The sequence below is a fragment of the Vipera ursinii genome (genome assembly GCF_947247035.1).
Source record: "Vipera ursinii genome assembly, chromosome: 3".
NCBI lineage: Eukaryota > Metazoa > Chordata > Lepidosauria > Squamata > Viperidae > Vipera > Vipera ursinii.
In genome coordinates this window covers 72645092-72670837 of record NC_139516.1, presented here as the reverse complement: position 1 = coordinate 72670837, position 25746 = coordinate 72645092, and the positions used below count along the sequence as shown (strand labels likewise).

General features: G+C 37.6%; 2 protein-coding genes across 2 annotated transcripts in view; one reads left to right on the top strand and one right to left on the bottom strand.

Annotated features, from left to right (window-relative positions):
* Nucleotides 1-270: 270 nt before the first annotated feature.
* FPGT (fucose-1-phosphate guanylyltransferase) lies at nucleotides 271-8699 on the bottom strand. The gene is made up of 4 exons (XM_083360469.1): nucleotides 8496-8699; nucleotides 5955-6122; nucleotides 4585-4677; nucleotides 271-2385 (listed from the first exon to the last, which is right to left on the bottom strand). Exons 1-4 carry the CDS (start codon nucleotides 8572-8574, stop codon nucleotides 941-943), a joined length of 1785 nt encoding a protein of 594 aa, XP_083216595.1. The 5' UTR covers nucleotides 8575-8699; the 3' UTR covers nucleotides 271-940.
* Nucleotides 8700-8946: 247 nt separating this feature from the next.
* LRRIQ3 (leucine rich repeats and IQ motif containing 3) overlaps nucleotides 8947-25746 on the top strand; it is a gene marked incomplete at its 3' end in the record, with an annotated part of 69074 nt that continues 52274 nt past the window's right edge. The window contains exons 1-3 of the mRNA XM_083358141.1: nucleotides 8947-9021; nucleotides 14827-15123; nucleotides 17424-17747. Coding sequence (XP_083214267.1) covers nucleotides 14860-15123; nucleotides 17424-17747 — 588 coding nt within the window. The 5' untranslated portion in view covers nucleotides 8947-9021; nucleotides 14827-14859. The remainder of the gene's footprint in view (nucleotides 9022-14826; nucleotides 15124-17423; nucleotides 17748-25746) is intronic.

Here is a 25746-nt window from a genome sequence, read left to right as displayed (position 1 = left end):
AGTATCAGCCGGCAGGTTATATCAGCTGATCTTTTGTCAGGTCTTGAAAACTTGTTTTTTTTTTATTATTTTGTGCTTGAACCTGGGGTTCTAAATAGGTGATGGAGCCTATCTCCTGGTCATGTTAACGGTGTTTTTTTACCATTGTATTGATATGTGTTTTACTTATTTAATTGTAAGCCACCCAGTACATATGTGAGATGGGCAGGCATATAAATTGACTAATAAACAGGCATTTTAAAATCATTTTTTTTATTATTTTGACACGATCATTATACAAGATTAGGTTAAAGCTGCATATTTTAGATATAACCTTTGGAAAAGCAATTCATGATTATGTGGTAATGATAATGCCAGGATATGCCTAGAATTATTAATAATCTTTATCTTATAACTATATTAAAATATGACAAGTTTTCTCAGTACCATTCATGTTCAGAATGAAACAAACAAAATGGATGTCAGATTTACACATGAAACACAGAATAGTGTTATGAATATACATTTAAGAAATAACATAACTTTATTTGCTTGTTTGTAATGAACAAACCTGAAAAATAAGAATGTTGTCAGAAATAACTTTTTCTATGTAAAAAGTTTTAAGTAGTTTTCAATCAAATACCTAATTAATAACTTTTATTTCCCACTTGAATTAATAAAAACCCTGAGAATGTAATATGAAGCAAAGAAAATTTCCTCCTTTGTGTTTTTATAGATTTCAAAATATTTCATTAATGTTTTCATCAAACGAATAGTTTATCTGCATTTTTTGCATTATTAACGTTATGCTACAATAACAGTCTTAATGCAGTTTCATTATTTCTACTTCAATGAAACACAAAAATATGCATAGTGCTTGCTTCTGGGGTTTGGAAACCTTGAAAGCAATTAGCCCTCATTGAATTAAAATATGGGGGAAGGTACCATTTTTCAGCCATTTCTATATAATAGATTTCTCTTTCAGTTTCTGCAGATTGATTTCTTCATAAAGTTGCTGCCGGAATTTCAGCATATCTTCAACATCTTTGTAGCAAAGCATTTGTTCAATAGACAACAGTTTAAAACTATCTAAATTAAATGGGGACTTATTTTGCACTGAGTTTAAAATCCCTAATGACACTTTCGCCGAATCACTTAAATAAGAGCAGACAGGGAAGATTCGAACAGTCCACAAACTCAGACATGTTTTGTCCCCTGAAAAGAGCTCTTCTGAAATTTTCAAGCCCCAAAGCTCTAAGCATTGTTTAAGACTAATGCCAAAAATAGTTAGTAGGTGTATATCTGCAAGATTTGCCACATTCTTTTTCAAGTTATCTTCTATGCCCAACACCATGCTCACATACTTTAATTCCCCATCAATTCTTATGCTCAGGGTTGTCATAAAAGTATTTGGTGGTATATCTGCTTCTGTTTCAATGGAACAGCCACTGATGATACTGTTTGTTCCTACTGAAACCTTGGAATCCAATCTAGAATATTCAATTAGTGAACCAGGTGCAACAAAACACTTTAAACTAAGCATACTGTGAATGATACATGGCGATTTATCCAACTCTTCTGCCACGTTTGAACAGATGCTAAAAATATTTGGCAGCAGACCCAACTCCAATTTCATTTTTCTATCAGAAGTGTAATGAAACAAACACTCACGAGTAGTTCCAATATGATGGAATTTGGAATTATTTAGGAGTATAACATTGAGAGGCAAACCTTTTAGTATGTTAAACATCTTCTCCCTTATTTCTATTAGACCTGATTCTTTTGTGACATTTTCAACTTTTGTTGCATAATCTTTTGTTGCTCCAGACCCTAATGCCTGCAGAAAGTCACCATAGGCATCTATTTCATAGCAAAGTTTGCCTATCTGTTTATAAAATGTTAGCATCAGTTTTGCAGTGGTGCAATCAATGTAAAATAAGCTATCTGTATATACAAACTCAGATTCCATAAATGAATCCCCCAGGTCCCTAGGAGGTAATGTTTGACAATTATTCCTTTTATACACTGCTCCAGACTGATACATTTTTTCAATGCTAGGCTTATGCAGAAAAAGATTACAAGATCTGTACTCAAGTTCTTTTTCTATCAGGGGTAATGGAGGCTCCAATACAAAAACTCCATGACATGTACCAATGCTCAAACTGGAAGGATGAGCTAATGCAGTAAATCCAGGCTGATTAAACCTCAGGAGTTCTGTTGCGTCAATATTATAAAATTCAATATCGTCTGCGCATGTAATCAAAACACCTGGATTCATAGAAGCAGGAAAATCAATGTACATGGCTAATTTCAAATCAAGCATTTGGTAAATTGGATCCCCACAAGGCAAAGCTGTGAAAATTTTTCCCAGGGCACTGGCATTCGGTAAACGTTGACTATAACCACCTTTATAAAAACACAAACAATGAAGAATATTTAATATAAAGCATGTGTTTATATTCATATGCATCCAGATTCTAAAGAATTTTACTTGAGGTTGATTCTTTCATATCTTGTGTGTGTGTGTGTGTGTGTGTATATACATATGTATACATACATACATATATATATATATATATATATATATATATATATATATATATATATATATATACATATATACATATGTGTGTGTGTGTGTGTGTGTGTAATTTTTTTAGATTGCTAACAACAAATTAAATTAAATTATTTATTTACATGATGCATGAAAAAGATAACCCTTAGAATATTCACTATCCAAAACCCAGGATGTAATGGATTTTAGATATAAATATTACAAAGGCTAAGAACAGATTATATTGTTTTTAAAAATTGTAAATATTTACAAAGCAAGTAAAAGCTTATATTCAAATTTTGATAGCTGCCCTCAATTTATACAATTGTTCTGAAATAATGGGATTCTTAATTATAACTTAGGTAAAGCTAAAGGTTCCCCCGCACATGCGTGCTAGTTGTTTCCGACTCTAGGGGCCAGTGCTCATCTCTGTTTCAAAGCCGAAGAGCCAGCGCTTGTCCGAGGAAGTCTCCGTGGTCATGTGGCCGGCATGACTAGATGCCAAAGGTGCATGGAACGCTGTTACCTTCCCACCGTAGTGGTCCCTATTTTTCTACTTGCATTTTTACGTGCTTTCGAACTGCCAGGTTGGCAGAAGCTGGGACAAGTAACAGGCACTCACTCTGTTACGCGGCACTCGGGATTCAACCCGCCAAACTGTCGACCATCTGATCGACAAGCTCAGCATCCTAACCCACTGAGCCACTGCGTCCCTATAATTATAACTTAGTTTGATATAAATGCTACTTTTAGATGTTGCATAAAGCGCAAATAGTAGAATACTGCATACTTTTAAGATACTTATTGCTTCAATTGTTTCTTAAAATTATACGATATATATAGGATTAGTCCAGTGCTGTGTAAATTCTCTTTTATTCATGAATGGACTTGCCTCCCCCCCCCTTTTCTTTGCATATTCTTACCATTTGCTTTAATGAATCCCCACACCTTCTAAATCACATTTTGAAATGATGGTAAGGGGCAGCAGGAGGAGAATATAATCAGGAGTAACGTCCACACAACTTTTTAGAGGAGATTATAAGGCCCAGCCAAAAGAAAATAAACAGAGATGCACTGACCCAGAGAAGTTTCTAAATAAAATCACCTCAGTTGGACAAAGATTCTACAAAATATTTCAGCAACAGACTTTAAAAAAAATGCTAAAAAATAAATCTGCAATTTACATAAAATTGTAGGATAAAAGAGTTAATATAATTACAAAAATGGCAAAGAAATAAAAATTGTGAGGAGATTGGTATGGTCAGAGAACTGAAGTCAAAGCTTTAGAGGTTTACACTGAATTCAGAAACACATTTGTATGTAGTGCAGTTCAACTTGCACAAAGACCTGGATGGCTTCATTGTGCATGAACTGTAGTTGTTATCTTTAAATGATTATCTCACATAGAGAGCCAAATGTACAACCAGCACAAAGGCAGGACTCTTCAGATAGGTTACAGCTAACATACATATTAAACTGGTGAACTCCTGCACCCTGCAGGAACCCTCAGCTTGTACAATTCACTTGCTTGCTATAATCCTTCATTTAAAAAGGCTGTGCTCCTATCTTCAGCGTTTACATTGTGTGGAGGAAGTTACAGATTGTTTGTCTTCTTCTACTTCCAAACATCAATATAAGAAACCAAAGGATGTATGATTCATCATATTCTAATGCACAGTGACACGGAAAGGACTGCTTTCTAGTGAGTTGTAAAATCATTCTGCCAAAAATCTTAAAAGCTTTCCAAATTCAACATTATCTACCAATGTCATACTTTATTCTTTCCAGCTTTACGTAAACTATAAATAACTGAATTTTTGTGGGTCATTAATACTATTATTTGTTCTACAGTCTTTCCTTTCTCTAAGGAGTTTTGAGCAGAATTTTAAAGATAATTTCAGGCCATAATTTAACCTAAATATGCTTATCTGACTTTGAGTATAATTTTGTAGTGGAAAGAAACCCAATTCATCTTCACTACTCTCTTCAGGGAAAAAACAAACAGACGTGCATCCTACATAATGTAAGGTAAGTTGATGGATAAAAATTACCAGAATGAATTAATATGATAGTGAAGGTATCCCATTTATCTCCATAATGCTCTTCTAAACACCGAAGGGCGTGAAGTGTTGATCCACCATTTCCTACAAAACATTTCAACACATATTTAAATTTAGGAACAAAAAGAATTAACAGGATTAGTTTGCAACCAACTGATGCATCTATCTTTTGAAAGTCATGTTACTTTAAATCACACAGCACCACAAAATTTATTAAGTCAACTTGGATCATCAACATTTCTATAATGGTCACGGAAAAGACAATTCACAACTCTCTCTGTAACTCTAACATCAAACAACAGCCATGGAAATGTTACCTATTTGCCAAATCAGGCAAATAAAATGACAAAACTATTTTCTCAAGATTAGAATTAATCCATTTTATGAGAAGTTCTCTTTTCTGTTTAGATCATACTGTGAAATTTTCAAAATATTTTAAAAGTTTGGATTGAAAACTATAAAATGGAAATGTTTTATATTTTTATATTTAATTATATATTTTTAAAAATGCTGAGTAAATGCAACACAAATCATGAAGCTGATATCAAATATAGGTTCCACATCCAGATCTCCATTTTCTCCCTAGAATGCTTTTTAAAGGAAAAGTTTTCATAAACTGAGATACTGTAAAATTTCATATAAATACTATGTAAACTAGAAAGATCGTTAACAGTCTATTCAATTGACATATTATCCAAAAGAACATCCAGATCATTAATAGCAAAGGAATTTCACATTTGAATCAAAAGAAGCATAATAATAGTAATTGAACATATTTTAGAAAGTTTAATTAATATAATTTGGCTTCTAATGACATTCTGGAAATCTTTCAGTAAAAGATACAGCTGTCATAATATGCACCAGAAGGAGAACCTTTTTATCTGTCTGAAAATTAATCAAATTGTACTGAACATTTAACCACAAACTGTCTTCCATTTCTGTTCATCAGATGATTGAAAAGTTAAACTTAACAAACTTGAGGCAGAAGCAAGCTAATAATTTTTTAAATTCCATGGATTTTAATGAAACAGAAGTACTTAATTTAGTTTGAATGATGGCAGCCTTTCCCACAGCCATCACCTAGAAGTTCAACACAGTCATAATGGTGAGAGAGAGTATCATGAATGGATGTCTGCAGCAAACTGAGATTATATTATGACCTGACAGTGCAAATTCTGCTCTTTTAGATTTCTATTCCAATTTCCGGCATAAATTCCATCGTTTCTTTTGCTCATCCTTCCTGTGAATGCTCTGGCCCCATTGCTGGAAGGACAGTGTAATGTTTTTAATGTATCTATGGGTATATATGTTTTGTTTTATTTTTATAACATTATTAACTTTCTCTAAATTGCAGAACCTACCAATTTTTGGTCCAGGAGGATCAGCAAAAACATGATAATCCACACCCAGGGGCAATTCTTTTCTTTTCAGCTTTTCTGATAATTGTTTTTGATAAGCTATTTCTTGCTTTTTATCAACTGCTGTTATTACAACAACATCCCAAAACTCTCCAGTCTGCACAGTTTTACCTGATTGGAAAAAGGAAATGTCATTACAAGGGATATAATTACCAAACTGATTTAAAATGTTCTTACCACAAACAAGATTCTAAAATCTTGAATTGGGATTCCTATTCCTTACTTCAGTTGGCCTCAACTACCGTAATATTCCTCTAACACCACCATAACCTACCTACAACTTATTTACACTGCAGTTAGCTACTAAAGTTCAGCCATTTTCTTCTTCTTTGGGTTCAGATTCACCTGATTCTAATGTATAATTGTCCATTACTGCTTTCCTTCATGCTGCCTAAAGTGCCAATGAAAGAGGTGCATGTATTGAAAATGATTTGGAAAAGGCACTTTGGAATGTGTAGGAACATGAATGTAGCAGTTCTTTAATGATTAAATTATTAAAGTAGTTGCATCTTTTCTGTGGCTCTATTAAAATGTGTTCTGTTTGCATTTCCGTGCATTCCAAAGCAGTCTTCTAAATCATTTTGAAAGCATGCAGTCTTAATCTCAGCCTTATTATTTTTTTTATCAAACATTGTTTTCCTGATTGCTCTTTTCACAAAATTACATTTACTGGACATAAGAAAGTCCATGTTATGTGAGCCTGCAAAAGTGCTTAGCCATTCAAAAAGAAGTGCTTTATATGCACTCCAACATATTGAAAAAATGTCTCCTTTAAATGCTTTTTCCAATGCTGTACAAAACCTATGCTTGAGGAGCAAGGGTTTGACAGTTTTAAAAGTGAATGTGGTTGAAAGGAAAACAAAAATATCTGGTGTTCACTGGAACAATTCTGCACGTTTTGCAGTCCCCTACTTTGCACAGAACTAAAATGCTTTTATTCCATGTACAAATTTTCCAGTCTACCTATTGGTCAGATATGCTTAGCTTTGTCAAGATCAGAACACTGTTATTTTCTACAGTGAATGACAACTGATGCGCTCATTCCTTTACTAAGAACCAATACAATTTATATATGAATGGAACTATAAATTTTATGTCAACTACTTTCCACTACATAAAGAAAAAGAACTTTAAATTCATTTATTATAAAGCCTCATCAGAAATAGAAGCAGGTTCATTCATCATACTAAATTGTAACAGTTTGATTTTGGCTTAGCATGTTGAGCTAATCTAGCCAACAGCACTTTATTCAAGAGGCCATGGTTAAGTAAACTATGGTTTAGTGTGACAGCAAATCCATAAAACTTATACTGAAAAGTTTGAATAAAAGGGTATCTGCGTAGTCTACAATGGTTGTTATAAAACTTCATTATATGCTATATATTTGCCTCTCAAATGAGCAATAAGTCCTCCTACTCTTGCTTCAGATTTTCAGTCCTTCCCACTAATAACAATTGCACATTCTTCTTCAGCATCAATTGAAGAAAACTTTCTATCCAAATGAGAGAATCTAACGTTATTGGGGATACCAACATACCAAACATCCTCCCTCAGTTGTAAGGAGATGAAATAAAAAATGTCACACATTTTCTGTTGCCTCATGAACACTTTGAAACCCAAGGCTGAGGCAGGGGAAATAGCAACCATTCGTCTGTAAGTGTGCCTGCCAACCTTTTCAACATAATTTATAAGGTTTGGGCAACATTAGCGGTACACTTCTCTTCTCCAATTCTTTACAATCCGGATGTACAATTTGTGCCATTTTTCCACAGGGCACTAAAATCCTCCACCAAGAGCAGGCAACCAAAGGGTGCCACGCCTGAGGCACTGAGTGTGTGCTCCAGAGGCAGTCTCACAAAGCCTCATCAGAAACAGAAGCAGGTTCAGAGTTATCATGCTAAATTGTAGCAGAGGTTGTTGATTTTTTTTTATTTTTTATTTTTTTATTTTAATTCCATTTATATCCCGCCCTTCTCCGAAGACTCAGGGCGGCTTACAAGCACGTTGACTTCATCTAGCCAACAACACTTTATTCAAGATGCCATGGTTAAGTGAACTATGGTTTAGTGCAGGGGTCTTCAAACTTGGCCCTTTTACGACTTGTGGACTTCAACTCCCAGAATTCCTCAGCCAGCTTGCCTGGCTGAGGAATTCTGGGAGTTGAAGTCCACAATTCATTACAAAGGCCAAGTTTGAAGACCCTTGGTTTAGTGTGACTGCAAATCCTTAAAGACTGCCAGGCAATCTGATAGCAAAGGCCTTCTGACTTACTACCGGCATTTTAAGCCATTCTCACCCACTGAACTGATTGGGGGGTGGGGGATGGGGAGAGGTGGGGGACACAGATTGCGAAAGCTGCTTTCTACACGAGCAATTACAAGGGCGTCCCTATTCTCGGAGCCGTCCTTCCGGCTAGCCATCCAAAGAAGGTACTGCCCAGGCCCCAAACCACGACAGCCTTTGCTGCAGCCCCCAGGCAGCCACCTCTCAACTCAGCGAACTTCTCCAGTCTCTTCCGCGTAGCTCGCCGACGCCGCGTCTCCGCCTCGCCCGCCAGCGACATCCCGGGGTTACCCGCCGCCTCGCTCTCTCGCGCTTCCGCCCCGAGCTAGACGACGCCACCGCCTCTTCCTTAACGGGGACGGGCAGAGCAGGCCTTGGTCTAGCGCAGGGCTAGGCAACCTCGGCTCTTTTATGACTCCTGGACTTCAACTCCCAGAATTCCTGAGTCAGCATGTCTGACTCAGGAATTCTGGGAGTTGAAGTCCAGGAGTCATAAAAGAGCCGAGGTTGCCTAGCCCTGGTCTAGCGGAAGAGGCCGGTTGCTTGGCAACCGACAGGCGTCCCTTGAATCTGGCTCCTGCTTTCCGTCCTGGGAAGGCGGGCGGACGGGACCGCTTGGGATGGGAGGGAGTCGGTGAGTGAGAGAGGAGCAGTGAGGAAAAGAGCTGGAAGGAGGGTGGAGGGTAAGCGAGGAGAGATCCCGAGGTTGAGGATCCCAGCTGGATGAGTTACGTGTCCGGAGTTGTTCAGAGACAGCCTTTGGCTGCTTCTGACCTGCAGAGCTTGGGAAGAACTAAGAGGGAGGGAAGCTTTTAATCCGGAAATCTTAACTACCTAAAACTAAATACCGTTTATTAAGAGAGCAGCTTGTAACGGAAATGAAGGTTGCTACCTTTTGTGTGTGTGTGTGTGTGTGTGTGATCTCTCCCAGAGAAGAATATGGACATTAAGGAGCGATTCCCTCAGTCTCGTCGTACCCAGCGAATTTAATTCTCTCAGCTGCCTTGCCCTGAAAAAGTTGTGGTAGGAGCAAAAATGGCTCTTTTTTTCCAGGCTCCTTTCTACTTTTGTGTGTCTGTTTCTGTGTCTCTGTGTGTGTGCTGTTGGGCTTGATCTTGCTTCCATTGCTTGTGGTCAGATCAGGTGATGCACATAACCCTGAAAAAGGAACAGATTTTTCTTAAAAGTGCATTCTTAGGAGCCCTTGAGGGTTCCCCCACCCAAGGATTAGTAAAATCAAACTTACTGTATTTTGGCAGTTATGTTGAACTCTCATCAGATAATCTTGAGGCACTGTAGGGTCAGTGAATGTGTCAATTTTAATTTTTAATTTGGTAGGTATTGATAAACATAGCCCATAAAAACAAAAGCTCTGTGTGGGGTTCTCCATATTTTTTTAAACTGGGAAGAGATTCTGAGAGGAAAAAAAAATAAGAATGCTCTACTGCAAATCATGAACTAATTATACAGGCTGAATTAATTTAGGCTAATATCTGAGAAGTACAGCCAAAGATTACAGGATTTGTGTACAAACAAAGATACCAGCAACTATGGCTTGTCCATTTGTTCTGCTGGCAAGATATTGTAGCCTACTCCTAATATCCAATTAATTTAATTAGGTTTATGTCTATGGAGATTCTCAATCATCCTGGACATGGTTGTCTCAAAGGTTTTTTCCCCCCAAAAGGCAACAGGACATTCTTGGTTTTTTCCATTGAAAACATTTCACTTCTCATCCAAGACATTTCTGAGGAACTTAAGGAATTTCTTGAATGAGAAGCAAAAAGTTTTCAAAGGAAAAAAAACCCAAGAAAATCCAGTTGCCTTTTGAAAAAAACCAAACCTTTGGGTTTACTATGATAAGGCTACCATATCTGGGCAACTAAACCCAGATGTCTGCTAATGGAAACCAAATACTGAATACTGTATATGCTGAAAGTTCTCTTAGCTGCTACCTAGAAGTTGCCTATATAAGCATAAGGTTCACAAGATAGAGCCGAAGCAAATTCTCCCAAGTTAAAGAAAAATGAAATATTCCTCATATTGTACTGATGATATAACTGCACAAAAGTATTAATATGCATATGTGTACCAACTCTCTTAAAGGTTCACGATCAGTGGTATATACTTCACTAAAAAAATGTCTAGTTCAATCCTAGGATTGTAGAGGGAAATAAAACACTTGCTGAATGATCATGCCAATTCTTTCCAGAGCTGAAGGGAGTGGCTGTGTAAAGAAACATTTTTTTCTTTACAGAGTTAAGATTTGAACAGCTTATATTATTTTTATGTTTGATCATAGAAATAGGTAATAGAAATATGTTTGGAGACAGTCCTAATAATACAAAACAAAACAGTGCTTCCTTCTCAGAAACTAGGAGAATGACCCAGATGGGCCTCAATTCTTACAATTAAAAACAGTTAAAAACAGTCAAATAGCTTTCATTTAAAATACAGTAGAGGTGATTATATTTTCTGAGCCTCCAGCCAAAATCATATTAGTCCACAAATATATTCATTTATTTATCATTATTTATTTAAATTCACAAAATAAATATAGTATTTGCTGTGTTTGTGGCTTGAGGTAAAAAGTTTTTTTCCCCATTTGTCATTGTCAGTTGAGCCACTACTAACTGATTTATCAGTTTTTCCACAGACATAATCTTTTACCAACAAAATTAAGTTTTTATGCTCTTCTCTGAAGAGTCAAATATGACCAAGAAGTACATTCTGCTTAGGCTTCTTGTTCTTCAAATGGGGTAATCTGTTATACTTAGATTAATTTTAATACTGGGGTTGCAAAGCAAATGTATCAGTTAATTTCAGTTGAATAAACTTTACAGTTGTAGAGGTCTTTTTGTCTCTACTGGTGGACCTCAGTTGTAATTTTGACTAGGTATGCAAGTCTCAATAGCATTAAGGACAAATTATTGATGTAAGATTATTGATATGTGAAAATTTTATTTCCTATACCATGGCCCATTTTAAGATTCTTGACAGATACCTTTACTCTCTTTTTAATTTTAAGAGCTCGTGCCTAGTCTCCCAGAGATTATAAAGGTGCAAAGTGCAAATGAAAGAAAATGAAGCGGTGGTGCCCTTTGATATGGTTTTACCATACACAAATCTTGCAATAAAAATAGTCTTATGAATAAGGCAGAATTCTCTTTAAGGAATTGCCTGAAATTCATCTTGGTGATAACAAAATGACTATTTTATGTGTCCCTTAAAGTAATGTTGTACTGAGTGGTTTCCTTGCCTTTAAATACTGTATAGAAATATGTTTTTGAAGTTTTGTTGTTAATTCTGTAAATATTAAATTGACATCCCTTTAAACCATGACTAAGCATATTGACATGAGGTGAATGGAGCCATAAAAATTAAAGTACAGTCTCATTTAATTTTATGACTTACTCAGTTAAGACTACAGAAATTACTTCTGTAGTGATCTCCAGTGACCCAAGTGAGATTTTAATTTTGCAAAGTTAGAAAATATTACATCTTAAAATATTCTTCAACAATTGTGCAAGATTGCTGCATTGAAACTACTGTTTAGGACTAGAATAGACTGTAGGACCAAAAGAGTACTCTATACTACTTCCATATGGTTTTTCCCAATAAACGTGTTCACTTAGAAATGTGCATAGAAATGCACTTTTTATAGAGAAGTTGCTTCCAGTGTTACTAGCTATTGAGAGAACAGAAATAAAGAGGAAAGGCCCTTGGATTTAATATGCATAATTTCAACTCTAATCTAACTCTGTTTAACCATCATTGTTTTGAGAAACTTCATTTAGAATCATGTTACAGTTCTATTCACTATAATCTCTCTGCATGAAACCATTCGATTTTACCTTGCACAAAATCCCCATTTGAAATCTGCTACAGCTGAGGAATTAAGACATGTTGCTAGCCCAATTCACACTTGTTCCTATTCTTCCATCATGAATTCATGCAGTTGCGTTGCTGGGAACAAACAGATGCTAAACCAATCATCAAGTGATGCATGGAGACTGAATTCTAGATTAAGTTCTACTAATTTTACTTGTTACTTGGTAATATTGGTTCTGGTTGTTACTCAGGCCAGCTGTTGGCTGATGACTGAGCCCTGCTCAGGTACCAAGTAGGTGGAAATCATAGGCAGATGGGCTTTACCCAGCTTCTGCCAATGTCAGGTACAACTGTGCTTGAACTGGGACATCCTGATTACAGTAGATCACCCCCTGATTTACCACCTGGCTGTGAGCTTTGTGTAGGGCTGCTTTGGGAAACCACTCAAGCTACAGCTTATACAAAAACGTGGCAGCAAGACAGTTCCGGTATAGAGTAACACATGCTTCAGTCACTGCAGTAATTGCCAGTAGGTTTCTAGACTAGTTCAAAATGTTGGACATTACTTTTAAAGCCTTATATGGTACAGCATTAGAATATATCAGCCATATCTTGACTGGATCGAATCTACCTGTTTGATCCAATCCACTGTGAATCTGTAGATAGTCCTTTCCAGTTGTGAGATTTATGAAACATGGACTACAGAGTTCATGTTCAGCCCTTTCCAATCCATTAGATTTGTGGAACGTAATAGTATATATGAGCCTTGATGGAGCAGTGGGCTAATGCCTCCTTAAGTAACACCAGCTGCCTGCAATTAGTGCAGGTTCGCATCCCACCAGGCTCAAGGTTGACTCAGCCTTCCATCCTTCCGAGGTAGGTAAAATGAGGACCCAGATTGTTGGGGGCAATTAAGCTGACTTTGTAATAATGCCGCTTGGGGTGTGTGTGAAAGCCCTAATAAGCAGGCATATACATAGAATGAAGGCTACTGCTAAGCTTGTAAGCCGCCCTGAGTCTTCGGAGAAGGGCGGGATATAAATGGGATTTAAAAAAAAAAAGCTACGCCTCTATTGTTTCAGTGCTTTTTAGATCTGGTCAACACCAGTTGTGGTTTGACAGAATCAGAGACTATTGGTTTATAGGGAAAAATCAGGGCTTAGGAAGTTTGCTGGAACAGTGATGATTCATGAAGGTTTCCATGATTCTTGCCTTAGAAGTCCTAGCTGTAAAGACTTGTCCTTGGGATTTTACATGATTCAACTTTGGATTCTCTTTCTTTGTTGTTCGCTGCTACTCTAAACATTGTCTGCTCAGGAGTCTGCTTATGCATGTATGAAATTTAGACTGAATTTATGACTTCGGGTTAAGCCTGACATTTATTTGCAACTTTAGGTGTTGCTGTTCTTAAAGCTAGGACATCCTGAAAAGCTCAGATTTTCAAAGTTTAAATATGTGATACTGAATGCTGGTGATTTATTTATTTATTAGATTTATATACCTCCCTTTTTTTAAAGAGCTCAAAATAGTAGGCAAAACACGCCCTCTTCTGTAATGGGAATGATTCAAGAGTTACTCAGTCAGCCTCTGAGGCTGATAGAGGACTAAAACCTCTAAAAAATAGAGGTTTTCCTGGTGTTGGTTCAGTTTTATTCTTGTAAAGATTTATAGCTTAAATTTACAAAATTCAGGAATAATAGAGATTGTAATTCAGTACCAACCCTGGGCATTTAGAAAAGACATTACATCTAGCTACTTTGGCAGTTCTTGGACTGATTTGAGAGGTGGGACTCCCCTCAGCAGTAAGTGATAGTTTATCTCTTTTCAGTATCTTCAATATCTTATTCCTTGACATAGTAAGATTTAAAATACATTATTGTGTTACTATTGTCAAATCTATTTACTGAATTGGAGTGTATACTATTTACAGCTGGTTGCGATTGAAGTGACACATAAGGCTCGTTAATGAATAACTAAAAACAAACACAAAAATAAATAGAACAAGTAAAAAAAATACAATTCTTTAAATAAGCATTTTGAAGTCATGGATGGTTGACTCATCTTTATAGATTGCAGTTCATTTATCAATCAAATCCCTATCCCTTGAAACCCTCTGCCATTTTATGTTATAAAACAATTTTATAAAATTTTATCATTTATAAATGTGTTCATTTTCAGGACTTACAAAGCTTTAAAATGAATTCTTTTGGAAATGGCTTTTAATTCATGTGTTTTATTGATCACAAGGCTAACTGTTTCATCCATAAATTATCCTAAAGTTCTGGCAATACAATTTTTATTGGCTGAATTATACAATTTTAAAAATATCATTATATTATATTACTGTTTTTGTTTGTTGTTTTTGGTGGACTTGACTCAAGAAGGAAATCTGTCATATAATAAAACGATAATTTGCAATTGAGAATATTTCTATACTCTATTGTGTGTGAAGTATGAAGTGCTTTGTTTATCTGATAAAATGTAAAATGGCATTTCCTCTCCCCCCCCAGATGTTTACATGTTCTTAAATGTTCTCTTAAATATGTTTTCTTCTTCCTAGCTTCCCTGTTATAGCTGGTCTTTTTATAAAGCAAGGTGAACTGTATGGAGCAGTTAGATATTTACTTTATGTACTTGAAGTTTTTTTTAAAAGGAAACTTGAATAAATGTAACATACTGTGTAATCCTTTCTCCCCTTTAGATTTCTCATGGATAAACCATAAAAGAGATAACTATGGAGGAGGAATTTTTAGAATACCTTGTCTGTGTTTCTGAAAAACTACTACTTGAATATGGCCAAACTGCTGATGAAAGAGATACAAAGAAGCTGAGAAATCTTGTTATGGTTAGACTGCATGCACAGTACCTATATGATCTGCGAAGCATGCCATATTGTGTTTCACTCAAAATATGTGATTTGTCTTGTAATTTCCTTACCAATATTGATGCACTTGAATATTGCATTAATTTAATTAAATTGGATCTCCATAATAATCAGGTGAGTAGTAATGGCTTTAAAAAGGTAATTTTTGAAATACTTGAATCTTTACCAATAGAAGAGAGCTCCTAATATTTGCATCAAGCTAGGTGTGTTTTATTATTATGGAGTTTTCCAGTGAAACTGCACATGGATTCTTTAATCAGTTATGATTCTTTTGGTCGTTCGAGCTGTTTATTGAATAACTAACCTAATGAACACCTTTGGAAATATATATGTTTCTTGGATGAAAACCAAAATATGTGTAATATCTCCTCTGAAATTTCAGTGATCCTTTCTATGTGGTAGCCATGGGTTACAGGAAACCAAGGTTTTTATTTCATTGGGAGGGCATTCAAAGATGGGGGCAATCAGTCAGATTCCTTTCAGTATTTAATTTTTTTTTATTTCTAGACTTAATATTGATAAAATTAATCTGCTGAAGCACCATAAAGGCTTCAAAAATGTTTGAAGCTTAATAGCCCTACTTCAAATGGCAATAGTCTCTTAGCAGCCTGAAAAATAGCTGATCAAGATTCTTCAGCCTTGTTTCATGTCTTGTTATAGTTTTCCCTTGTTTTTCTTGCATATTTTTGGGAAGGAGGGAATCTGACTTATTTTTTTTAACATTCAGTTAAAATGCTCACGTTTACAGACTCAGGATGAGGATATCAGGTTCTGTCCCTCTGTGTTATATGAATAGAGAATCCTAATCATGCCTTTGAACGTGTATGTAACTGGTCCAGGCTTTTGCCTTTAAAATTTTAGATAGTGGCATTTTTGTCATCATTTTGTTTGTTGATATTTCCTTTACTTTGTAATACGTACACTATGTAAAGAAGCAAATTCATAATCTAAAATTTGTACAGCGCAGAATTATTGTATAGACCATGTACAATTTATGCTATAACTTCTATAAAATAAGTGCCATATTAAAAGTATCTTAGAAGTTTCTGTAGATAAAAATGTCTCTAGCTAGAGCTGGTTATATTAATTCAACCCCCTTGTTTTTAAGTTTTCTAAATCTGGGGAGTTAACAATTTCTAATAACTAAACCTTTTAATGCTCCTTCAAAATGCTACAGGAAAATTTTATAATTTTAGGAAGGTTTTTAGATCATTCTGATTCTAAAATTCAAGTACATCTGGAGATCATCCAAGTGTACCTGAGAATTCATTGCCTCACTTCTGGTATTCTTCCATTCCCTTTAACTGATGCATTAGTTACCGCACTATCAATTTTTATAGACATTATCAACTCACTGATATTTTGGTGATTTCCCCTCTTCCTTTTTTCCCATTGACCTTGGCAACTTTTAAGTTGCATCAACTTCAACTCTCAGACTTCCCCAGCCAGTATATATCATAATACTTGGTGGAGCAGTGGGCTAATGCCTCCTTAAGTAATACCAGCTGCCTGCAATTAGTGCAGGTTCGCATCCCACCAGGCTCAAGGTTGACTCAGCCTTCCATCCTTCCGAGGTAGGTAAAATGAGGACCCAGATTGTTGGGGGCAATTAAGCTGACTTTGTAGTAATGCCGCTTGGGTGGGGGGGGGGCGAAAGCCCTAATAAGCAGGCATATACATAGAATGAAGGCTATTGCTAAGCTTGTAAGCCGCCCTGAGTCTTCGGAGAAGGGCGGGATATAAATGGAATTAAAATAAATAAATAAATAAATAAATAATGTTGTCAAAGTTGAGAAACAATATATTGGTTGACATTGACTGGCCTTTTCCTCTTTTTTTACTTGAAAAGGCAAGCTTTGGTAGTACTAAATTGTAATTATGGACCAGATTTGATGGTTGTGCTTTTTGAAGAATTATATACAGGTAGTCCTCGGCTTACGACCACAATTGGGCCCAAGATTTCTGCTGTTAAGTGAGACATTTGTTCCGTGAGTTTCCCCCCACTTTATGACCTTTCTTGACACAGTTGTTAAGTGAATCCCTGCAGTTGATAAGTTAGTAACCCGGTTGTTAAATGAATCTGACTTCCCCATTGACTTTGCTTGGCAAAAGATTGCAAAAGGTCATTATATAACCTTTGGGACAAAGCAATAGTCATAAGAATGAACCAATTGCCAGGCATCTGAATTTTGATCACACGATCACATCATCATGGGGACTGATCACTACAAAGGTTGTAACTTTTGAAAAGTGGTCATCAGTTACTTTTTCCAGTGCCTTTGTAACTTGGAATGGTCACTAAATGAACTGTTGTAAGTCAAGGACTACCTGTCCTCTTCAAGGGCGGCAATATACTTATTAAATCGTTTTTCATTTTTATCCCCTTTTAAAATTGTTTTTCATTCCTATTTCAGCTAGAATTACTGCCTAGTCCAATGTTTTGGAGATACATGAAGAATTTACAATTATTATATCTACATGATAATGGAATTTCAACACTGGAAGATGTGCATTCATTATCTTTTTGCCCCAATCTTATTGCACTCACTTTATATAATACTCCACTGTGCTTGAAAATTGCCTATAGGCACATTGTTGTTAACAGCATTTTTTCACTCAAGGCACTAGACTACTATGTCATTTCTGATGAAGAAATAACCGAAGGTTGGAGACTAACTGAAAAATACAGACCCTTTACTCTGGACTTTTTTGTTGACTATTACCCTCTTTCTGGAAAGGTAAACACAAAGTAATTTAATGTTATTAGCATGTTACTATGTATGCCTTCCTAGGAACACTTAAGTTTCAAATATATTCTCAGTTTGAAAGCATGCAAATACGAGTAGTTAAATAGGTACCACTTCCGTGGAAAGGTAACAATGTTCCGTGCAGTTTGGCATATAGTCATGCCAGCCACATGACCACAGAAACAACAGTACCGACTCCCTCAGTTAGGCAGTGAAGATGAGCACCTCCCCCTACACTGGGACACCATTGGGCAGAGGAAACCTTCACCTTTATATTCTAACAATCTGTCTCCTTTATCTTTGTTCAAGCCAGAACGTTTCCATTTAGAATTCAGTGTGGGAAAGATTCTGCCTCTCAAGAGACAAGTCCTGCAAATGCATTTGTGAAATATTTGCTTCTCTCAGAAAAAAAATACGAGTCTCAGTGTGAGCATTAATTGTGGAAAGTGATCATAACTCTCTGTGAGTTGCTTTTAGCATAGTCTCAATATCGATAACTATGCAGAAGTGCATGGTATTGAATTTGTTGGGAACCAGCTCTGTTTATAGGATTTTTTTCCCAGAATAGAGAGAGGAGGTGTTGAGTGTTGATTTCCTGCCATTTCCAAAGAGTCTTCCATTTTGGCTTGCAGATCTCCAGGGCAGCTTGGCAGGCTGAGCACGGCTGCTTTTAGTGGAGTCTACAAATTGGTCAAAACAGGAGCTGGTGAAGGGATCGGCTTCTCAAAAAACTAAGGAGAAGATAAGGGGCGCACCTGTTGACGGCTTCATACCAGTGGTGAGATTCAGCCAGTTCACACCGGTTCGGCAGAACCAGAAGCTAAATTTTGCTGAGTTTGGAGAACTGGCTGAATGCACACTGCTTCGAAGGCCTGGAGGAAGCCTCCCAGGCCTAGAAAGGCCTGCTGGAAGTGCGTGGATGCCACTTCCGGAAGTCCGTTCTAAGCCTCAGAGGCCCAGGCCAGCATCCATGCAGAGAACCGGTTGTTCTGATATTTGAATCCCACCACTGCTTCATACATATTCTCCCTGCGAAGAGGTTGCAAAATGGCACTCTCCAGTGAGTTTGAGGGCCAGGCAAATATTCCATCTTGCCTAAGCCATGCTCAGTGCACCTTAAAGAGACGTTGTGTTTGCATACTTCCTCAATTACTTTAGGAGAAACTACTTACTACTAATTTCTTTGAAGTAAAGAAGCTTCCAAAACCTAAGTTCTATACTGGGAGAGTTTTCTTTCCTACTGGATGAAAGAAGCTCTGAGTAAGTTTAAGAATTAACAAGAGAAGCTTTGTTTTTTTGGAAAACAGCAAAAGTGGGATTAGAATGTTTATTTTGGAAAGTTAATAAGATAGATGGAACTGAGAAAACATTTCCTGTGGGATGTTCAAAAATTAATAAAATTGTATATGAAATTTTTAAAATTAAAGATAATCCTCCAGTGGGAAAATTGCTGAAAGGAAAACAAACGGATGGCAAGAGGGGACTGGCTACAGAAAGCACAAAGAATTACTCTTAAAGAAGAACAGACTATTAGTACAATGCACTGCGCTATTAAACTAGAGGAAATGAAGGCTTTTTGTGACCAATTTATTCTGCGCTTACTTACAGCACAGGATATAGAAAACAACAGAGCATTTGTTGGATTAAACAGACTGATTTGAAGGTGGATTTGGAGTCTGAAAAATACTGGATTGTAAAAGAGAAAAGTCTGAAAATTAATTTTTAAAATGCCAGAATATAAGAGTTATGTGCAAAACGATGTCACAGTGGATTTATGAATGAAAACAATTTTAATAATGAAAAGGGGCATAAAAACAAGAAATTAGAAGAGTGATTTGGAAAAGCAATATATGGAAGATGGGGTACAAATAAATAAATAAAGAATAAACCAAGGAAATTCTTTCTGAGAAGAGAGAAAGAGAAACTGCTCAAGCTCTTCCAGGAAGGATACAGCGAAACTGAAGAAATCAACTTGTGGGACATTACTTAATGGGACTAAAGATCCTGCTTTTTAAAAATGAATATATATATATATATATATATATATATATATATATATATATATATATATATATATATAATGTGAATTTGTTTAATAAGTTAAAATGTATATGTTGCAGTTTCTGGTAGCTGTTAACCGGATTTCTTTTTCTCCAGGATTCTATGACAAGGCTTTAAAGATTTCAGCTTAAATAAGGAGATATTAAATGATGCATGATGAAGAGATTTTTTTAAAAAAATAATAATGAAGTGCTAGAGAAGGTCTTAAGTTAGCCAAATTGTTTATACTTGTCTGGGGGGGGGGGAGAGAGAATAATCTTTTATATGTCTTTTTTATTTTTTCACTTTTGTTCTTTTGTTTACTGTATATTTTTCTTAGTTTAGCTTACTCTATATTTCTTTGCATTTATAAACAACATTATTTTTTTTAAATAAACTCCCTTTGGCTTGTGCCATTCAGGATGAGAATAGTAGGGGAAGTATTTTTCTTCTGTTTTCTCTTCATCTAATATAAGTGGCAAATTATTAATACAAATGCCAGGTTTGCCTAAAGAGATGGGTGATTTTGGGACATTTTCTGCAAAGTTTTGGCTTTAGAGGATTCACAATTGTCTCCAACCATTTGTTTGCCCTGGGATTTCTACTTGTGGAACTCAAACATTAAATGACAGACTTCTGTATTAAAAGTGTTCCAGCTCCCATCAATGGAAGTCTTCTCTCTTAACTGAGGTATACCCATACTTAGGGTTACCATATCTGGATTGGGAAAAAAAATCAGGCTGATTTCTAGATAACAACAGTAGATAAACCTCTAGGATTAATGATTCATTCAAAGGGGTAATTAGAATCAGATGGTTGAATTAATGGGATGATAATCAGATGTGAATGTTGGAGGTTCTGAGTATTCACTATCAAAATCTGATCTTTACAACACAGGTATGTGGAAGTTTGTTATGGCTTGAACAAGAGAAATTACTGAAGACCTAAAAATTCCCCTACTAGTTAATACTTACCAGGCTGGAAAGGTTTGCAAAAATATTTCCAAAGAGTTTTACCAGTCCACTGTCAGACAGATTGTGTACACATGGAGGCAGTTCGGCACCACTGATACCCTCTCTAGAAGTGGTTGACCAACCAAGATCACGCCAAAAGCAAAATATGTAATACTCTGGGACACGGGTCGGCAACCTGCGGCTCCGGAGCCACATGCGGCTCTTCATCATCTGTGGCTCCCAGTCCTCTGCCATGTGCAGTTCAAAAAAAAAAGCACTATAAAAGTTCAATCAATTCAAACTTCTCATGGGAAAAAAAAACTTGCGAAGCTTGAATTGATTGGTTGAAGTTTTTTGGTTTGTGGGACTGCCCACAACCCTCTTTTCTTCCTCAGACTGCACATGGTGGCAGCGGAGGAAGAGACAGGAGGACTGCTGGAAAGGTGAGTGGGTCGGTCAGTGAGTGGGTCGGTCACTGCTGGGGGTGGAGGAGGCTGCCCAGGTTCGGCCTTAGCGGAAGCCAACGACAGTAGTGGTGGAGGTGGCAGCGAGAGAGATACTGGAGGTCTGCTGCATCTCTGTCAGCCTTCACCTCCCCCGCAGAAACAAATCCCCGTGCCAGCTCTCATGGCAGCAGTGAGCCCCAAGGAGCGGGCAATCGCTCCGCCGGTGGCAGCTGCTCTTGGGGCAGCCCAGTGCAGTCTCCTCTTTGTTTCAGCTTGCTTTCTCCATTTGTGATGAAGACTCAAGAGAGGGAGACTGTAAGGAGGGCAAGATCAGCGCAGGCTGACAAACGCCAAATCTCGAGTCTTTGTCCCAAATGCAGAAAACGCTGATCATTTCTTTCAAACATGGATGAATGCAGCAGCTCTCCAAACGAGGAGGTGGAGGTTTGGAGAGCTGCGCAGCTCTCCAAACCTCCACCTCCCCGTTTGGAGAGCTGCTGCATTCGTCCGTGTTTCTTTCAAATGTGGACGAACGCAGCAGCTCTCCAAATGGGGAGGCGGAGGTTTGGAGAGCTGCGCAGCTCTCCAAACCTCCGCCTCCCTGTTTGGAGAGCTGCTGTGTTCGTCCGTGTTTCAAATGCGGACGAATGCAGCAGCTCTCCAAACAGGGAGGCAGAGCTGCTGCATTTGTCCGCGTTTGAAAGAAACACGGACGAATGCAGCAGCTCTCCAAACGGGGAGGCGGAGGTTTGGAGAGCTGCGCAGCTCTCCAAACCTCCGCCTCCCCGCAGCTCTCCAAACCTCCGCCTCCCTGTTTGGAGAGCTGCTGCATTCCGTGTTTCTTTCAAATGCGGACGACAATTCAGAGGAGGAAGGGTGCCTCCGTCTTGGAGAACTGCTTTTATCTCTTTGATTCCGAAGGAAGATCAAGATGCTACTCAAGTAAAAAACTATAGACCGATATCACTTTTAAATACAGATTACAAGATATTTGCTAAGGTGTTAGCTAACAGATTGATGAGGGTTCTGCAACAGGTGATTCATGGGGAACAAACTGGGTTTATTAGTGGTAGGCAAATGAAAAATAACGTGAGGCATATAGTTGATGTGATAGAGTTTTTGGAAAGGAACAACCAGATCCCTGCGGCGCTAATTTTTCTAGATGCTGAAAAAGCTTTTGATCAATTGAATTGGCAATTTTTGATGAAAGTTTTAGATAAAAATGAATTTTGGGGATAAATTTTTGCAACCAATTAGGGCATTATATCAAAAACAAACTGCCCGAATAATAGTTAACAATAGTTTGACTGAAGCATGTAATATTGAGAAGGGCACAAGGCAAGGGTGTCCGTTATCACCTTTATTATTTGTGTTAACATTGGAGATATTATTGGTAAAAATACGGAATTCGGAAAGAATTAAGGGTATACAAATTAGAGATCAGGATTATAGACTGAGAGCGTTCGCAGATGATCTGGTTGTTACGGTGACCCAGCCGGAAAACTCTGTTGTGGACCTGATGGAGATAATAATGCAATATGGGAAGGTTTCTGGATTTAAAGTTAATGCACAAAAAACTAAAATTCTGGCCAAAAATATGACAGTATCGCAAAAGGCCCTTTTAGAAGGATTAACTGGATTTGAGATTGCTAAAAGGGTCAAATATTTGGGGGTGTTTTTGTCACCCTCTAATACAAAGTTATATAAAAATAACTATGAAAAATTATGGGGAAAAATTCAAAAAGAAATGGAGAGCTGGGAAAAATTGCAATTGTCTTTGCTGGGAAGAATTGCAGCAGTGAAAATGAATGTCCTGCCTAAATTTCTATTTTTATTTCAAATGATACCGGTTCTTAAAAATGATTCTAATTTGGAAGAATGGCAACGGGGTATCAATAAATTTGTTTGGGCAGGGAAAAAGCCACGAGTTAAACTTAAGATTATGCAGGATACTCGTGAAAGAGGTGGTCTCAAAATGCCTAATCTTAAATTATATTATGAAGCTGCTGCGTTATCAGGAATAAGTGATTGGATTAATTTGACACAAGAGAGATTATTAAATCTTGAGGGCCATGACTTGTTATTTGGCTGGCATGCATATTTGTTGTATGATAAGAAGGTTGATAATGTGTTTAAAGTGCATATTTTAAGACAGGCATTGTTGAGAGTTTGGAAGAAGTATAGACATAAGTTAGATTACAAGATGCCGTTGTGGGCAATTCCAAAACACGCAATAGAAAACATAAATGTTGGTTTCAAACATGATGTGACTACGTATAAGGAGATTTTAAGCTTGGAAAGAAGTGTCTGGTGTTTAAAGCCGTACAACCTCTTGCGAGATGAGAAGATTGTTCAAGCTTGGTTTCAATATACTCAGTTACGGGCCAGGTGGAAAGAAGATCAGAAAATTGGTTTTGCAATGACTGACGACAATTTGATAAAGCAAATTAGAAATCAGGGTCCAGCACATATCAAACGGATATATCTTGCATTGATAGAAATTGACTCAGAAACAGAACTTGTTAAAGATTGTATGATAAAATGGGCCCAGAATATCCAAGAAGTTATTACAATGGACACGTGGGAAAAGATCTGGGTGAGGAACGTAAAATTTACACAAGCTCAAAACCTAAGAGAGAACTTTTATAAAATGTTTTATAGATGGCATTTGGATCCTAAAAAGCTTGCAAGTATGTATCCGAACTATCAGCCAAAATGCTGGAGGTGTGGTGGCGAAGATGCAACGTATTTTCACATATGGTGGACCTGCAAAAAGGTTAAGGCTTTTTGGATAAAAATTTGGTGGAATATGCAGAAGATCTTCAAGCAAAGGATAAAGTTTTGTCCGCAATTGTTTTTGTTGGGTATAATTGCAGATGCTACTGTTGTGGACACTAAGTTGATGTTGAATTTAATTACAGCAGCAAAACTTTTAATAGGTCAATATTGGAAGAAGGAGGAACTGCCGACTATAGAAGAATGGACTCTAAAGGTTTCTGACCTGGCGGAAATGGCAAAGATCTCAGCTTATTTGAAAGATCATTCGCAAGAACGTTATATTATGGAGTGGAAAAAATGGATTGATTATATCCAGAACAAATATGGGACTAAAAAGTTTCATTTAGCATTTGAATAAGTCTTCCTTTCTTTTTTCTTTTTTCTTTCTTTTTATATGTAATATTAATATTGCTTGTAGTTATTTTATATGAGGTAGAGAGTGATAGATTTAAGAATTTATTGTTGGTAGTATATGGATGTTTATGATTGTTTTTCGTTTTTATACCTTGTACTTAGCTCTGGGAAGTCGGGGGGAGGGGGAAATGGGGGGAGGGGCAGGAAGGGATAGGTAGGGGGGATTGTTAAAGATAAAATGTACTTTAAAACTTTTCAATAAAAATGCGGACGAAGGCAGCAGCTCTCCAAACGGGGAGGCAGAGGTTTGGAGAGCTGTGCAACTCTCCAAACCTCTGCCTCCCCATTTGGAGAGCTGCTGCCTTCATCAAATGCAGAGGTTTGGAGGCCCTGGGAGGAGGGGCAGGGCATTCGGGTGGCTCCGGCAGCACCCGGGCTGAAGGCGCTGCGACCCAGCACCTGTTGCCAGGGAGACCCGCCATTGTGCAGGTGCCTCCCGGCTCGTGGAGCTGCGCTGCAGGAGATACTCATGACTCTTCGGCCGCGGAAGGGCCCGTTTCCTCTGAGGGGGGCCCGAGCGGGATCCTCTGAAAGGCCGTTTCCTTCCTCGTCTTCGCGCGGCCCTCCACGGTTGTCTCGGCCTGCGAGTCCCCCCCCTGGTAAGCTGGTGGCACTGGGCAGCGACAGGTGCGTGCGGCTCAGGATGTGGCGCGGGCGTCGGGGTGGTGCACGTTTTGCCTTGTTCTGCTCATGCGTGCACACATGCACGCACACATTTTGCAGCTCCCACTATTTTGTGTGTGTGGTGGAACTGATTCCGAGTGGCTCTTTTGCTGTTTCAGGTTGCTGACCCCTGCTCTGGGAGGTCTCCAAAACTGTAGGGTAACAGATAGAATGAAAGGCCTCTCTTGCATTGGTGAATGTCAATTCTTGTGACCACGGCAGAACAATGGTATGCATGGAAGGTTTGCAAAGAGAAAGCCAGTGCTGTCCAAAAAAATATTGCTGTCCTTTTAAAGCTTGCAAAAGAACATGTGGATAAGCCCGATGGCTATCGGAAGAATTTACTATGGATGGATGAAATCAATACAAAACCTTTTGTCTTGTATGAAAAGAATTAGGTTTGGTGAAAGGCAAACAGTGCATTACAGCATAAGAAACCTATCCCATTGCTGAAACCTGGTGGTGGCAATTTCATAATTTGGGGTTGCTTTACCATTCTGGAGCAGAACAGCTTGCTGTCATTGATGGAACTATGAATTTTGAACTGTATTAGCAAATTCTGCTGGAAAATGTCAGGGTATCTGTCAACGAACTGATTTCAAGACAAAATTTATCATGCAGCAAATCGATAGCCGAAAACACACTTGTATGACCGAAGAATGATAAAAGCAGAAGGAAATGATCAGGTCAAAATAT

Bases quoted from the DNA above. Each gene is read 5' to 3' on its own strand.
- FPGT (XM_083360469.1), bottom strand. From the start codon at position 8,574: ATGTCGCTGGCGGGCGAGGCGGAGACGCGGCGTCGGCGAGCTACGCGG. The intron at 4,678-5,954 runs GTAGGTTCTGCA...AATGTTTTGTAG, and splicing joins TCCTCCTGGACCAAAAATTG to GAAATGGTGGATCAACACTT. The intron at 2,386-4,584 runs GTAATTTTTATC...GTTTTTATAAAG, and splicing joins TATCATATTAATTCATTCTG to GTGGTTATAGTCAACGTTTA.